Source organism: Tamandua tetradactyla, chromosome 2 (assembly GCF_023851605.1).
Source record: "Tamandua tetradactyla isolate mTamTet1 chromosome 2, mTamTet1.pri, whole genome shotgun sequence".
Taxonomy (NCBI): domain Eukaryota; kingdom Metazoa; phylum Chordata; class Mammalia; order Pilosa; family Myrmecophagidae; genus Tamandua; species Tamandua tetradactyla.
In genome coordinates, this window is record NC_135328.1 from 140,879,116 (window position 1) to 140,895,324 (window position 16,209).

The window sequence follows — 16,209 nt, forward strand, 5'->3', positions numbered from 1 at the left end:
CCCCATTTCCTATCCATTGGGAATGGGTAGGGCCCTTGTCCATGCATTCCAAAACTCAACGTAGGAGCTGGTGGCAAGGGGCAATAAACCTGACCCAGGCTCATCCCTGCTCTCGCAGGCCCCAGCTGAAGGCTGCTGGGCTCACTGGCCGTGGCTCAGCTGTGAAGGGCAGCTTAGAAGGCTCAGACGGCAGAAGGCCTGGGCCAGAACCTACCACAATGGGTGGCCCCCCCAAAATGGAGGGGTAGAGTTGGGGTGTCTGGGTATGACATGAGTGGTCAGGTAGTGAGGCATGTGTGTGTACATGTGTGCAGTGTGTGTGGTGGAGTATGCTATGTGACTGGTTGTATGTGTTATGAGTGGTGTGTGGTGGTGGGGTAAGGCGGGTGGTCTGTATGTGGTATGTGTTTATTGGTGTGTGTGGTTGCGTGTGTGTGTGTGTGTGTGTGTCTGCCAGCCCTCAGGACACAGTGTCCTGTAAGACCTGGGCTACCCAGCCCCCCCACCCCCCCACCCCCGGTCTGTGCCCGCAGAGCGCACACGAAGGTTGGAGCACTAGCTCCCCACCCGGGTTAGAAAAAGATTAATATGAAAAGCTCCCGACCAGCCTCATTCAGAAATGGGCTCCCCAGGCGCAGGACCGTCCGCGAGATCGCGAGCTGACTCAGCGGCCTTCGGGGCCGGCTCCTTAGGGGTCCTCCGCGTCGCCCCGAGCGTGCGGATCCTGGGAAGAAGAGAGGAGGCCGGGCGAGGTGGACCGTCGCGGGGAGCGAGGCCCTCGCGGGGCGCCCCCGAGCCAGCGGGAGAACCCGGCAGCGTGCGGGGCTCGGCCTGGTGCCCCGGGCCGTGAGCTCCCGGTGCAGCCCGGCCCAGCTCGGAATACACGGGGCGAACCCGAGACCCGCCGGGCCCTTGTGCGAGTGCCCGCGGGACTCCCGGCTGCTGGCGGGGTACCAGCGGGTCGCTAGGCAGGCTCCCGGGGCCTCCAGCCCGCGCCTCGACCTGCGCGCCGCGGGCTCGCGGGTTCGGGGGGCTGGCGAGGCCGCGCTGGGCCGGGGGGCGCCCGGCGAGGGGCCCGGGGCCGTGGCTGCAGGCGAGCCGCGAGAAGCTGCCCTCCAGGCCCGCGGCGTGCGCGCGCAGCTCGTCGGCTACTGCGGGCGGTGGGCGCCGCGGCCGTTCCGGGTGCTGGAACTTGCACTTGGCGCCGTAGGTGCACTTCTTGCCTGGAAGGAGCGGGGCAAGAGATTCCGGGTGAGGCCGCGGGGCTCCCTGCCGGCTACCCGGGGCTCCCCCCTCTCCCTCCCTGGAGTCCCCTCTTTCCACCCTCTGAGCGTCCTTCTTTCCCCCGCGGAGCTCCCTCCCTACTTGGGGTTCTCTCCCCGGCCTTTTCACTCAGGAAAGGCCTCAGAGTTGGGGCGGAGGCCGAGGTAAGGGGAGTGGCCTGCGGTCCGAGTGGGTGCCGAGTGGCGGGCTCAGCACACAACCGCAGTCCCTGGCACAGGGGGTGGGGACTCCCTTCGACCGGGGAGTGAGACCAAAATTTCTGGATCCAATGACCTTCCTCTTCCCCTGTCCAGGGCCCTGTGGGCAGGACTAACCTTCGGGGTTGGGGATACAGGATGTGGATTAGGGGTGGTTGCTTTGGTAGGATTCCGCCCGCAGTGCTGCCTCAATTTCCACCATTGTCCACACCCCTTGTAACCACTGCCTTCTCTCTACAGACCTTTCTAATAGATGACCCATAATTTACCGTCCAAGTCAGGGCGACAAGGAAGTCTGTATGGGCGGTCACCCTAAGGCTTCCGGCCAAAGGACTTTACATACATCCACAAAAGCCACATGCCGTGTGGCTTTTAAATAACTGGCCAAAATTAGTGAGAGAGCAAGGGAGTGAGAGAGCTGCCTAGAAGGCGGGGTCCCCAGAGGGCCGTGGGAGAAAGTCCTTCCCTCCACAGACATCACTGACCACAGTCCTAAGGAAGGAGAGGGCTCAGGATGTGGGTGTCAGGTGCCAGGTGAAGGACCCGAGGAGGGGAAGCTGGACGCGCCCAGCTGGCCGCACGCTGTCCTGTCCTGTGTTTGGCCCCCGCCCGTGCCCTCTTTCAGCAGACACCACAATCCCTGTTTATTGTCCCAACAACCCCATCAGGCAACTGTGGTCTGAGAGGCTAGGTTACCCGTCAGGGCCCCCCAGCTGGACAAGGGCAGAATCCAGGGTGGGCCCCCGCTGCCCGGCAGCTTCCCACCCACCGTAGGGGCAGCGCTGCCAGGACTGCTCCGGGGGCTCCAGCCGCCTACTCAGGAAGGTGCTCAGGGTGGGCCCGCGGCGGCCCAAAGGGTCGTCAGGAGGCATGAACCTGGAAAACAAGCACAGGGAGGCCACTGGGAGACTCTGGGGGCAAGCCATGGACCCCGAACAGGGCAAGCGGGCCCGAGCCACCCTGTGCTAGGGGCAGCCTAGGTCAAGCCGGGCCCGCCGTCCAGGGGTGCTCCCTCTGCTGGGGTATCTCCGTCCAGGGCTCCCCCCCGACACACCCACACACCCACACACTGCCCGAGGGTACTCGGGCAATCCCAGCAGCAAGCCTGCCTCTGACACTTCCCCGGGTGACTGTCGCTAAAAAGGAGTTGCCCTGTGGCCACCCTAGGCTCCTTTCCAGTGGCAGCAGCGAAAGGGTGGAAAGCTCTGAAGAGCTCACAGGCAGCTCCTACAAGGCTCCTGGACGTCTCCGGAGCCCGGAGCTCCTTGAGGCTCAGATCCCATTGCTCCACTGTCTCTGGGCACATAGGTGAAAGTTACCAGCCCGCACGAAGTTCCAGGAAGGGAATCAGTGACAGGGAGCCCTGATCCGGGTGCCCCTCCCCTCACCCTATCACTCATCATCATTCATTCACTCTCTCATGCATATGCTCACTCATTTACTCACTCTTTCATTTACTCACTCTCATACACTCAATCACCCATTCACTCAATTATTCATACATTCATTCACTCACTTTCTTATTCACTCACCCCCACAGTCATTCACTCAGAATCATTCATTCATCTACAGATGGTTATCCAGTATCCATTTGTACCCAGCATGCTGTGGACATGGCAAATGAGACAGACCTGAGAAGCATGGCTCAGACCACACACCTAAAGCCTAGTAAAAGAGCCCAGAATGGGGGTTGAGTCACCATTGCTTAATACAGAAATTGGAATGGACTGATGTTTTGAGCAAGAATCTCTATGTTCTCCCTTATTCTCATCTTGAGATCCACGTTTGCCTTGCCAGGTTCCTAGGGCTTGCCTAGTGCTACAAGCTCAAGCTTATACTAGACATGCTTGTAGTGACAACACCTCAGGCAGGCTTTTAGTGTCTTCCTCACCCCAGCTCCCTCTAGGCACCCCGCACTGCCTCAGCTAACCTGTTTGCATCTTGCAATCCTACCAACTTTCTCTACCCCACAGTAGCTGTTGTCTCAGGGTGGACACCTAACCCGGGATCCTATCTAGAGCATGAATGAACCAATCTGATTCTCCTGAAAATAGGAACTAAAAGGTGTGGAGATAGAGCCAGTTCCAGGCAGATTAAGATGTCCACAGTCCAAAAGGGAGAGATGTTTGATTGGTGCAAAATTTATATTCTGGGTAGCGCATTTCCTAATTTGACTTATATGGTCAGTTTAGTTGAACACCATTAGTACATGGAATCTTGAATAGGGCATGAGATTTTGTTGGTTTGTCCAGGTTACTGTGATGCCCTGATAAATCCCAGAGTGATTTGGGCAGTGACTTGAAGAAGTTTTTGCCAGGTACCCTTGGGGGAATGGGGAGAGAGCGGGAAATATTCAACTTCCCCATTTGGAGAATTTCTGATATTTTGCAAGCAGTGGGGACAATCAAATCAATAGGCTGAGCTCTCAATCTTGGGGGTTGCCCCTAGGAAACTTATTCCTGCAAAGGATAGGCTAAGCCTACTTAAAATTAGACCTGAGTCACCCCCAGAGAACCTCTTTAGTTGCTCAGATGTGGCCTTTCTCTTTAAGCCAACTCAGCAGGTGAACTCACTGCCGTCCCTCCTACATAGAACATGTTTCTCAGGGGTGTAAATCTCCCTGGCAATGTGGGACAGAAATCCCCGGATAAGCTGGGACCCAGTATCAAGGGATTGGGAAAGCTTCCCTGACCAAAAAGGGGAAGAGAGTAATGAGACAAAATAAAGTTTTAGTGGTTGAGAGATTTCAAACAGAGTCGAGAGGTTATCCTGGAGATTATTCTTATGCATGACATAGGTATCCCTTTTTAGTTCATGGTGTATTGGAGTGGCTGGAGGGAAGTATTTGAAACTGTTGAGTTGTGTTCCAGGACCCTTTATTCTTGAAGATGATTGTATAAAGATAAAATGTTTACACTATGACTATATGACTGTGAAAACTTGTGTCTGATGTTCCTTATATCCAGGGTATGGACAATGAGTAAAAAATATGGATAAAAAAATAAATAATAGGGAGGACAATAGGGTAAAATAAATTGTGTAGAAGGAAACACTAGTCAATCAGTGAGAGGGAAGGGTGGGTAAGGAGTATGGTATGTGTAAGTTTTTTCTTTTTTCTTTTTATTTCTTTTTCTGGAGTGATGCAAATGTTCTAAATAATGATCATGGTGATGAATACACAACTATGTGATGATATTGTAAGCCACTGATTGTGCACCATACAGAGTGTATGTGTGTGAAAATTTCTCAATAAAAAGAAAAAGGGTGGCGGTGGGGATCTCCACAGTCCAAAGCACAAGAAAGATTATATTGACCGTTTCCATGTATAATTCAAAACCTTAAAAAAAAAAAAAAAGCACCTAGACAAATTAAGTGAAAGAAAATGCGACAAAATTGAGATTTTCCCATGATGGCAATTTCAATGCTCTTATTTGAAGTAGGACATTCTTTCCAAACTCACAGTGCCCTAAGCTGGTGGGCATCTTGGTGCAGACTCTGTGAGGTAATGGTGGACATGGGGACAATTGGGACAGACAGCCCGGGGGGTGAAAGTGCCCAGAGAGCAAGGGGAGGTGGGGGGAGAGGATGGAGGAAGGTGGGACTGGGACAGCTGAGCTTTCCTGGCCTGTGCCCGGGACCGCAGCCGCCTCGCTGAGGCTGCTCCCAGGGGCTCCTGCCGGCTTGGACCCGCCCCGGCGCATCAGCAAACCCGCAGCTTCCCCGCGGCGCCCGCACCTGTCGTTCACGAAGGAGAACATGAGCAGCCTCTGCTCGATGAACCACTTCCACGCGGGGCTCTCGTTCTGCAGGTCGCGGTAGTTGTCGTTGGAGACAATGACGCCGTCCTGCTCGTAGGCCACCTTCACGATGTAGCGGTCGTCGTAGCAGACCACGCGTCGGCCGCTCACCAGCCGGGAAGGCGTGTACACCAGCACGCCCTGCCTCTCCAGCGCCTCCAGCACGCACTGTTCTGGGGCCACAGGGTTGACGGGGCACTAGGGGACCGGCCTTCTCAGTGGACCCCAGCCCCTTGGGCTTCCCCCATCACCGAGGGCAGCCGCCCAGGGGTCCTCTGAGCCAAGCCCCCAGCCACTACCCCTCCCCCCTCCCCCCACCCCCGCCGTCGGAGCAGGACAGGGAGGTTTTGAGAGGAGGGAGGGAACCCCAGCTTCCTCCACCATATTATGCTCATGTCTTTTCACTGGATTTCATTGAATTTACCAGCAGGCTGAGCTGAAAGGACTGCTAGCTTCTGACCTGCCTGTCATGACAGGGTCCAGTATGGTGCCCAACAAGGGAGGGTGTTGGGGTTGAATTGTGCCCCCCAAAAAGGCATGTTCAAGTCCTTACCCCTCTCTTGACCCCTGAGTGTGAACTTAAGGGTCCTCTTTGAGGATGTGATTAGTTAAGATAAAGCCAAATAGGACAAAATGTGATAGATACACACAATGGCATATTACTCAGCCTTATAAAGGTAAGAAGTTCTGATACATGCTACAACATGGATGAACCCTGACAGCATTAGGCCAAGTGAAAGAAACCAGACATGAAAGGACAAATATTGTATGAACTCACTTATATGAACTATCATAATAGGCAAAGTCACAGAGACAGAAAGTAGCTTGCATGTTACCAAGGGATGGGGTGAGGAGAAGGGGGAATTAGGTGTCGAGTTTTTGTTTGAAGAGATGAAAATGTCTGTGTAATGGGTGTGGGTGATGTAGCAGGATATTGTGAATGAAATTAATATGACTAAAGTGTAGACCTGAAAGTAGTTAAAATGGGAGATTTTGAGACATGTATATACATATACACATCACTGCAATAAAAGTTTTTTTTTAAAAGATTAATAAGTTCTGGAGCACCCCCCAAAATAAAAATAATAAAATTAAAATGGGGCTTTATTAACCCCAATCAAAACCATTCCTGCCAACCATAAAGATCACCTAGGGCTTTATCTGAGAGCCTACCAAAGTTCCATGCACTGTGATTACTTTCCAGAAACCTACAACCTCCAGATGGGTTCCTAGGCCAGCTAAGTCCTGAAACCCAGAGGGCCCAGCCTCTCCAGAACATCAACTATATCCCCCTATCCCATATTATCAGCAGCCCCCTTCCAACATGAAAAAGTTAGAATAGGCATAGCCCAAATACCCCTAAAGAGTGGGTGAAAGATCAAAGGAGAAGGAGGAGTTATAATAGAGAAGGTAGGATTTAACAAATGAGTATGACTCCTGAATCATATCTCTATTTTTTTTAGTCTCCAGTGTCTTGGAGCAGCTAAAAGGAAAAACCTAAACTTATAGAACTGTAACATATACAAAAACTCTGAAATATGTTCTATAACTACTTGTTACAATGTACTTTGAAATGTATTGCTTTTTTTGTATATATGTCATATTTCACAATAAAAAAAAGGTTGTCTACACACAATTTTTTTTAAACGAGGCTGTAGTCCATTTTGACTTGTATGATTAGAAGGGGAGAATTGGACACCGACAGACAGAAATGAGGGAGAGGCCAGCTGACAACTGAGGCAGAGACTGAAGCCCGAGGATTGCCAGCCACCACCGCCAGCTAGGAGAGAAGCAAGGAAGGATTGTCCCCTACAGATTTCTGACTTCTAGTCTTCAGAACTGAGACAATAGAATTCTGTTGTTTTAAGCCACCCAGCTTATGGTGCTTCATTACAGCAGCCCAGGAAACTAGAGTTAACTCTGAAGGGAGATGAAAGCCACGGCCCTTGTACTTTGATGGCCACCTCCCGTTACCAAAGAACCAGCACCCACCCACCCCCAGTAGACACAAGAGGACTTCTTCTATCACATTCTTCTGTCACAAGAAAGACATTCATATTGTCACTGGGCTTGTGGCGTGGCCCCAGAAATTATTAGAAACTTATATCTGCCTGCAGGCTCCTGATGGGGTCCTTAGAGCCATTGGAACCTGCCTGGGATGCCTTCGGAGGTGGGGCATCCCATTACCGACAGCTCTGAGGGACAGAAACAGGCACAGGAGAAGTCTGGAAGAAAGGCCAATCTGGACTTTGGTCTTACCCCAACTCTGGTACTCTTAACCTAAGAACTAGTCTAATCTCAGGTTTTCCATTACAAACCTCCTGTGCCCACCTTACAGTGGGTGTGGAAGATAATCATGAAAACTGTAAGGATGTGGGTACATAGCAGGTGGCAGGACCTTTCTTGTCAGAAGCTGAAATCCTCATTTTTGCAGGGTCTACTCTTTGATCTTAGTTTTGCCCTTGGAAACATGCAAAAGAAAACCCCTTCTATATTGAAAAGTTTTTTATAACTTGGAAGTGTATTAGCATATTCATCATAAATCATTTCATCCCTTAAGTCTAGGCCCTTTCCTATATAACATGGTTTTCAAAAGTGTGTAAGTGTATATAGTTCAAAGAATAATTTAAAAAGCTGCAAATGCACTGCCCTACTTGAAAACAACACAGCCTGCTTCTGGCTTTTGGTACCAAAAAAAAAAAAAAAAAGCTCTGCTTTTGAAGTCGGTCACCCCACCCAGTTTGAGTGTTGCCCTAAAGATAACTGATTTTTTTAAACTTTGTGTTTATGATTCCTTGCTTTTATTTTAAAATATATATGTATGCATCCTCAGAAAGGATCATTTTAACATGGCGTTACACAAATGGAATCTTATTGTATTCTTACTCAGCTTGCTTTTTTCATTTACAATTGTGTTAATAAAATTTGGCCTCAGCAATGCATCAATAATGTTCAATGCTGTAGACTTTTGCATGTTAATCTCCTGGTATGGAGGTGCAAGTGTTTCTCTAAGAGTGAATCTTGCTGAGTTGCAGGAAAGGGCACTTTACAAGACAATGACAAATTGTCTTCCAATGTGTTTATTCCAGTTTACATATAAGACAACGTTGCCAACAGTTGGCATTTTCAGATCTTTTAATTGATGCCCATCTGGTAGGTGTAAAATGGCCTCTTACTGCAGTTTTATTTTGCCCATGTCTGATTATTAACACGTGTAGTAGTTAGGCTCAGGTGCCAACTGGGCCAGGTGATGGTGCCCAGGTCTGTTGCTGTGACTTAAATCATCAGCATGTCAATTTCATTTATGGCTGATTACATCTGTGGTTGGCTAATGGGAATGCCTTCCGCAGTAAGTGAGACTAAAACAGAGAAGTCAGAAGAGAAACAGCTCAGTACAGCTCAGCAGCCTGGCACACTTTGACTCGGCGCTCAGAAGTGGCTCAGACCCAGACGTTTGGAGATGCAAAAAGAAAACACTCCCAGGAAAGAGGTTTGAACACAGAAGCTGGGAAAGAGGGCCAGCAGACATTGTCATGTGCCTTCTCAAATTAGTAAATTTGTAACTAAATAAATCCCCTTTATAAAAGCCAGGCCATCTCTAGTGTATTGCATTCTGGCAGGCTTAGCAAAACAAAACAGCAAGCTTGGCCCTTTTTTCTTATGTTTGTTGACCATTTATGTTTTCTTTTCTATGAAAGGCCTATTCATGCTTTGACATATTTTTCCATTGGTTTTTGTCTTTGTCTCATTAATTTGGAGGAGTTCTCTACAGACTGGGGGCAAGAATCCTTTGTCAGTAATATATGATGTTTAAGTCCCCTATAGCCGCTCCAAATTTGAGATTCCTCTCTTTCTCCTTCCTTCCTTCCTTCTTTTTTTTCCCTTCCTTCCTTCCTTCTGGGGTGCAGGTTTTTATAGCATTCACTAATGAATAGAAGCTTTTATTTTATTTTTATTTATTTATTTTGCATGGGCAGGCATAGGGAATCGAACCCAGGTCTCCAGGATGGCAGACAAGAATTCTGCCTGCTGAGGCACCATGGCCTGCCCAAGCTTTTGTTTTAATGTAGTCAAATGTATTAATCTATTCCCCATAAGTTTGTAGCTTCTTTAAAAATCCCTTCCCACTTCCCAAATGAATTCTCTACTCTTTACTCTGATTGTATTTAAATATTGCACAAATGTTGAAAGTCACCCTTCTCCATGTTAAGGCCATAAAGAATTTGGGGGAGCAGTCAGTTACTAAGGAAAATTGAATACAAGTATTCATCTTGCCTCCCTCTCCAACTCCCATTGAAATGACAGTAAAGAAATATAAACAGGAGGAAATCCACAATCACATTTAAAATGGGCTTGGAATAATATAAGTACACAGAATGAAACAGAATGTGAGTGTGATAGAGGGAGAAGGGCTGGGGTCACGTATGAAACCAGAAGGAAAGATAGAGGGTAAAGACTGAGATGATATAATTTAGGAATGCCTAGAGTGGATGATGATGGTGATTAAATGTACAAATAAAAAAAAATGTTTTTGCATGAGGGAGAACAAATTAATGTCACGATTGCAGGGAGTTGAGAAAAGGTTTGTGGGAAAAAGTACAATCAATGCAAGCTAGGATGTATAGTCAACAGTAACATTGTAATATGCTTCCACTGAATGTAACAGAGGCGTTAAGCCAAAACTAAATGTTAAAAGGTAGGGGGCATGAGGGAGGGATATGGATTCTTTGTGGAAGAAAAGGAAATGTTTTCAGCTAGATTATGGTGGTGAAGACATGTCTGTATACTTAGATTGGATTGTATGATGTGTGAATAAAACTGTTTAAAAATGAACAGAGAGAAGTATGTGCTAAAAAAAGGTGGAGAATGAGATGTTCCTATTCACTGTTGGTAGGGAAGCTGAAAGGTGCAGCCCCTTGGAGGGCAGTGTGGTGGTCCCACAGGAAGCTAGGGGGAGCATTGCCATATGATCTTGAAACCCCGTTGCTCAGTATGTACCTGGAGGAGCTGAGTATGGGGACACGAATGGACATTTGCACACTGGTGTTTCTGGCGACAGTATTAGGAATCCACAAAGAATGGAGGTGGCCTAAGGGTACAACCACTGAGGAATGGAAGGGGGAACTATGGTATATACAGACAATAGGCTACTGAGGGCAGAAGAAGGAATGAAGTTGTGAGGCATGCAATTAGGTGAATGAATGTTAAGGACCATATGTTGAATGAAATATCAGGAACAAAAAGACAAATATTATCATGCCTCCATCATATGGACTAACTATAATATAAAAACTCAGTGAACTGAAGTCAAGAGCATGGGTTATCAGGTTGGGGCCTATTGTAAAGGGTCCTAGACTGTAAGCTCTTACAGCAGTCACATATGTTCAGGAGTTGTAACTGTTATATCTAAATTCTGAGATACTGAGCTGTTTGTATAAAACCTGGTCATTCCCGGAAACTTCAGGTATTTATGTGACATCTGAGATTCAGAGTTAGAGCTCTGAAGCCATGAAAGTCAGCAGTATCCCATACAGGAGCAGTTTAAAAACTTGAAAAAGTGATCAGACTTTGAGTAGAGATATGAATGAAGCTGATCTGGATAGGACTAAGGCGTATAAGAAGACTGGATAAAGGATAATATCGTTTCACATTTTAAAATTCAACTTCTGTGTGAGACTAAAGGAAGAGATGTTAATTGGTGCAAAATTTATATTTTGGGTAGTACATTTCCTAATTTAATGTGTGTGGCCTGTTTAATTGAATACCGTGAGTACGTGGAATCTTGACTAGGGCATGAGATTTTGTTGGTTTGTCCAGGTTAGTGTGATGCCCTGTTAAATCCCAGAGTGGTTTGGGCAGTGAATAAAGAAGTTTTTGCAAAGTTCTCTTGGGGGAATTGTGGAGAAAGGAAGAAATATTCAATTTGCCCATTTGGAGAATTTCTGATATTCACACAAGCAGTGGGGACAACCAAATCGATAGGCCAAGCTCTGACTCTTGGGGTTTGCCCCTATGAAACTTATTGCTGCAAAGGATAGGCTAAACATATTTAAAATTAGGCCTAAGAGTCATCTCCCAGAGAACCCCTTTTGTTGCTCAAATGTGCCTCTCTCTGTAAGCCAACTTGGCAGGTGAACTCACTGCCCTCCCTCCTATGTGGGACATGACTCCCAGGGGTGTAAACCTCCCTGGCAACATGGGGCAGAAATCGTGGGATAAGCCAGGACCAGCATCAAGAGATTAAGAAAGACTTCTTGGCCAAAAGGGGGAAGAGAGTAATGAGACAAAATATTTTCAGTGGCTGAGAGATCTCAAACAGAGTTGAGAGGTTATCCCGGAGGTTATTTTTATGCATTATATAGATATACCTTTTTAGTTTATGGTGTATTGGAGTGGCTGGAGGGAAGTATCTGAAACTGTTGAGCTATGTTCCAGCAGCCTTGATTCTTGAAGACGATTATATAAAGATATATTGTTCACAATGTGACTGTGTGAATGTGAAAACCTCGTGTCTGATGCTCCTTTTATCTAGGGTATGGACAGATGAGTAAAAAATATGGATAAATATACAAATAATGGGGGAACAAAGGGTAAAGTAAGTTGGGTAGATGGAAATACTAGTGGTCAATGAGAGGGGGGGTAAGGGGCATGGGATGTATGATTTTTTTCTTCTCTGTTTTTATTTTTTTCTGGAGTGATGCAAATGTTTTAAAAAATGATCATGGTGATGAATACATAACTATGTGATATTGTGAGTATTCCACTGCGTATGGAATGTTGTGTGTGTGAAGATTTCTCAATAAAAATATTTTTTAAAAACTGGGCTTGGATCAGTGGCAACCCCAGGATTTTGGCAAAATTTAAGGGGACGGAGAGTAGGTAGAATCATTTTGATAGATATGTCCTCGTGGACGGAGCTGCTGCCCTAGAACATGCACAGAAGGCTGAAGTGGATGGAGGTGGGAGCCCTGTTCCTGAAAAGTCTCAGAGGCCCTGTGAGCACTAAGGGAGGGAGCCAGGCGTGGGCAGTATGAGGACCCGAGCTGATGGGGTTCCATTGGCAGTTGCGTCCAAGGATCTGGGCCACCAAGTTTCCCCATCCACTGTAAAGAAAGTGAAGCTCTCACTAGAAAGAAGGCAGATTAATGGGGCTGCTCACCTGCAAAAGTAAGAATACTATGATTTTGGTGTTGGAGGAAGTGGCAGGCAGAGGTGCCCAGCTCCTGCCTGGTTCGTACGGGTTATGCTGAAGGGAGATATGCCAGTGGACATGGAGCGCCAACCCTACCTCCAGGGAGAAGTCTGCATGCTAGCAGAGAAAACAGTGGTTCTTCATTCACACACACACAAAACTGACATCTCAGAATCACCAGACTTTTGAAAGGAAGACTTAACAGCACACACACACAGAAAGAAGGACCTTAGATAAACAAGGAAAACCACAGGAAAGGTAGATGTGCCTCATGGAGCCTAAATGAACTTTTTAAAAGTCTATATAGGGGGTGCACAAGTGGTTCAGTGGTAGAATGCTTGCTTTCCATGCAGGAGACCCAAGTTCAATTCCAGGACCATGCACCACCCCCCGTCCCCCAAAAAAGTCTGTATAATAGAAATATTCAGGAAGATGCTACATCCATAAAACAAGGATAGCATTTTATATAGGAAAGAAAGAGAAACAGAAAAGAAGGCATAGTTAACCATTGTTAAAGTAATAAAACAATAACAGCAGCAACAGAAAAAACCTTTGGTTAAAAGACTGGAAGATTCAGCATTATTCTCAAAAGCCAAAAGATGGAAGCAACTGAAGTATTCTATCAATAGATGAATGAATAAACAAAACCTGGTATATACACACAATGGAATATTACTTAGCCATTAAAAAGAATGAAGCTCTGATACATACAACAACAGGGATGACTGTTGAAGATATGTCAAGTGAAATAAGCCAGATACAAAAAGACAAATAATGTATGATTATACTTATATAAAATGTCTATATAAATTCATAGAGACTGAAAGTAGTTTAGAGGGTATCAGGGACTGAGAGAAGGGATAGTTTGAAGTTATTGCTAAAAGGTACAGAGTTTCTGTTTGGGGTGATGAAAAAGTTTTGGGAATGGATTGTAGAGGATGGAAGCACACTATGGTGAATATAATTAGTATCACTGAATTGTACACATGAAACTAGTTAACATGGGAATTTTTGTGTAACGTATATGTTACCACAGTAAAAATAATAAGGCAAAAAAAAAAGCAAGGAAGAAAAAAGTAAGGAAATCTCCCAGAATCACCAAGGGACCAGTTCTAACCATCTTTGCTTTGCCAAAACAATATGAATTAGGAGAGCATGGATTTCTTGATTTGCAAATGCCAAACAAAAATAAAACCCTATTTGTTTAAACCTCTGTTCTCTATTATTTGTAACTTAAAATATTCCTAACTGTACCAAAAAAAAAAGGTCTTGGTTTTTTTTTTGAATGAGGAGATTAGACTAGATATCCAGTAAATAAATATTACCCAACTGAAGAAATGTCTCTTTCAGATACTATTTTCTACAAGGGGTGAGAACCAATCTTTCTGCAGAATATTAAAAGTTGCAAGACACAATTCACTTTTGGAACTTCATCATTAACGCTAGAAGATGGAGTCATTTGCTCATTCATCTATTCAACAACTATGTATTAAGCAGCTACCATATGCCAAGTGTTATACTAGGGCTAGGGCCATAGCAGTGAACGTTCAGAGTCAGTGTCTTCATTGAGTTTATAGTCCAGTCAGGAAGACAGACACTATTAAACAAACAAACAATTATAGATAATTGCCTACAATTGTGAGGAGTCCTACCAAGGTACAATGGTTTATTTCATGGGTCAAGTTCACTTAGGCTATGGTGTATTTCCATTGTTGGGTCAAGCACTGGCCTGCTTGTTAATGCAAGCTATCTCGAGATGGATCTGCATCTGTAATCAGATGATCACATCTAAGATGGACAAAGGAGACTGTCCTCAGCAATGGGGGGTGTCTCCTTACCCAGTCAGGTGTAGGCCAGAACTAAGGATTTCATAAGTCAGAAGAAGAATTTGGACTCAACTTCAACATTGGTTCTTCTTCTTTTTTTTTTTTTGTATGCTGTAAGGTGGGACTCACATTTCATTATTTTTCCATGTGACTGTCCCGTTATCACAGCACCATTTGTTGAATTTTGGGGGGGTTGGGGTGAGAGAAGGACACAGGCTGGAAATCGAACCCAGTTCTCCCACATGACAGGCGAGTATTCTACCACAGAACTTCCTTTACACCCCACCAACATTGGTTCTCACTAGGATGAGAACCAGGCAGCCAGCTTCCCCTGGGGAAGGTGGACTGTGAACTTCAGCAGCACTTTTATCAGCGTTTCCAGCTTGCAGCCTGCCTTCCAAAGTTCAGATTTGCCAGCCCCCATGTTCTCATGAGCCAATTCCTCATAATAAATCTGGTTTTCTGGGGAACCCTGGCAAACACATAAGGAAAAGTGCCAGGATTACTTAAACATGTATCTGCTCCAGCATACCTCGAATGGGGGTATCAGCTCTTGGTGGGTCTTTCCTCCAGGATGGGACAAAAACTTTGATGTAGGTGTGTCCTCTGTCCCTGAACCAGTCCACGGCCAGCTGGATTCCCCGGCAAGAGAAGACTTCTTTATTTCCATGGCTGTAATGGGAAAACAAAGAAATCTGAAGAGACACGGAAGAGATTCCTCGAAGTGATTTCCCATAGTAATATCCTGGACCACAGTCATATAATCAAGAGGGAAGCGGTAAGTCTGCATTTTGAAAATAGTTCTTTGTACAAAATATATCCCTTCTTGGACTTCTGGGTCAAGATGGCGGCTCAACAATGTGCGCATTTTAGTTCGTCCTCCAGAACAACTACTAAATAACCAGAAACAGTACAGGACAGCTCCTGGGGCCACGTCAGTGACCAGACACACAGCATATCCCAGTTTGGACCAACTGGACCCGCTGCGAGCACCTCCCAGAACCCAGGGAGAGTCTGCCAAAGTTAAAGGTACCGCATCATCTTATGCTGGTGGGACCTGCAGTCAGACAAGCACCACATACCGGGCAGGATAAGAAAAACAGAGTCCAGAGACTTCACAGGAAAGTCTTTCAACTTGCTGGGTCTCACCCTCAGGGAAAACCGATGCAGGTGACTCTTTCCTACTGATAGGAGGCCAGTTTGGTCTGGGAAATCCGGCTGGGGTCTATAATATCTAAGTAAACCCTCCTAAGTGTGTAGGGGAAAGGCACTACACAAGCAGGGCAAGAAACAAGAAAACAAGAACTGAAAAATTCTCCTCTGTTAAACAAAACTTAAAGCTAAAGGTCCAGATAAAGCTGAATGTAATGTCAAAAAACAGATAGACAAATTCATCCAAGCAAGAAAACCCTAGATAAAAGAAGTGAAAGCAATCTCCAGAATAAACTAATTAAGGTAATTAAATGCCTAGATGCCAGCAAAAAATAACAAATCACACTAGGAAAATTGAAGATATGGCCCAGTCAAAGGAACAAACCAACAATTCAAATGACATACAGGAGCTGAAACAATTAATTTAGAATGTACGAACAGACATAGAAAACCTCATCAAAAACAAAATCATTGAATTGAGGGAGGATAGAAGGCAAGGAAAGAACAAAAAGAAGAAACTGAAAGTCTGAAAAAAAAATCACAGAACTTATGGGAATGAAAGACATAGTAGAAGAGATGAAAAAAACAATGGAAACCTACAATGGTAGATTTCGAGAGGCAGAACATAAGATTTCTGAACTGGAGTACTGAACATCTGAAATGCAGCAAGAAACAGAAAATATAGGGGAAGAAATGGAAAAATATGAGCAGGGACTCAGGGAACTGAAAGACAATATGAAGCGCATGAATATACGTGTTGT

General features: G+C 46.0%; 1 protein-coding gene across 1 annotated transcript in view; it reads right to left on the reverse strand.

The window, feature by feature from the left end:
- Positions 1-609: 609 nt before the first annotated feature.
- ZC3H12D (zinc finger CCCH-type containing 12D) overlaps positions 610-16,209 on the reverse strand; it is a 36,301-nt gene continuing 20,701 nt past the window's right edge. The window contains exons 2-5 of the mRNA XM_077130080.1: positions 14,829-14,968; positions 5,217-5,451; positions 2,251-2,357; positions 610-1,223 (exon numbers count right to left, since the gene is read on the reverse strand). Of these exons, the coding sequence (XP_076986195.1) occupies positions 610-1,223; positions 2,251-2,357; positions 5,217-5,451; positions 14,829-14,968 (1,096 nt within the window). The remainder of the gene's footprint in view (positions 1,224-2,250; positions 2,358-5,216; positions 5,452-14,828; positions 14,969-16,209) is intronic.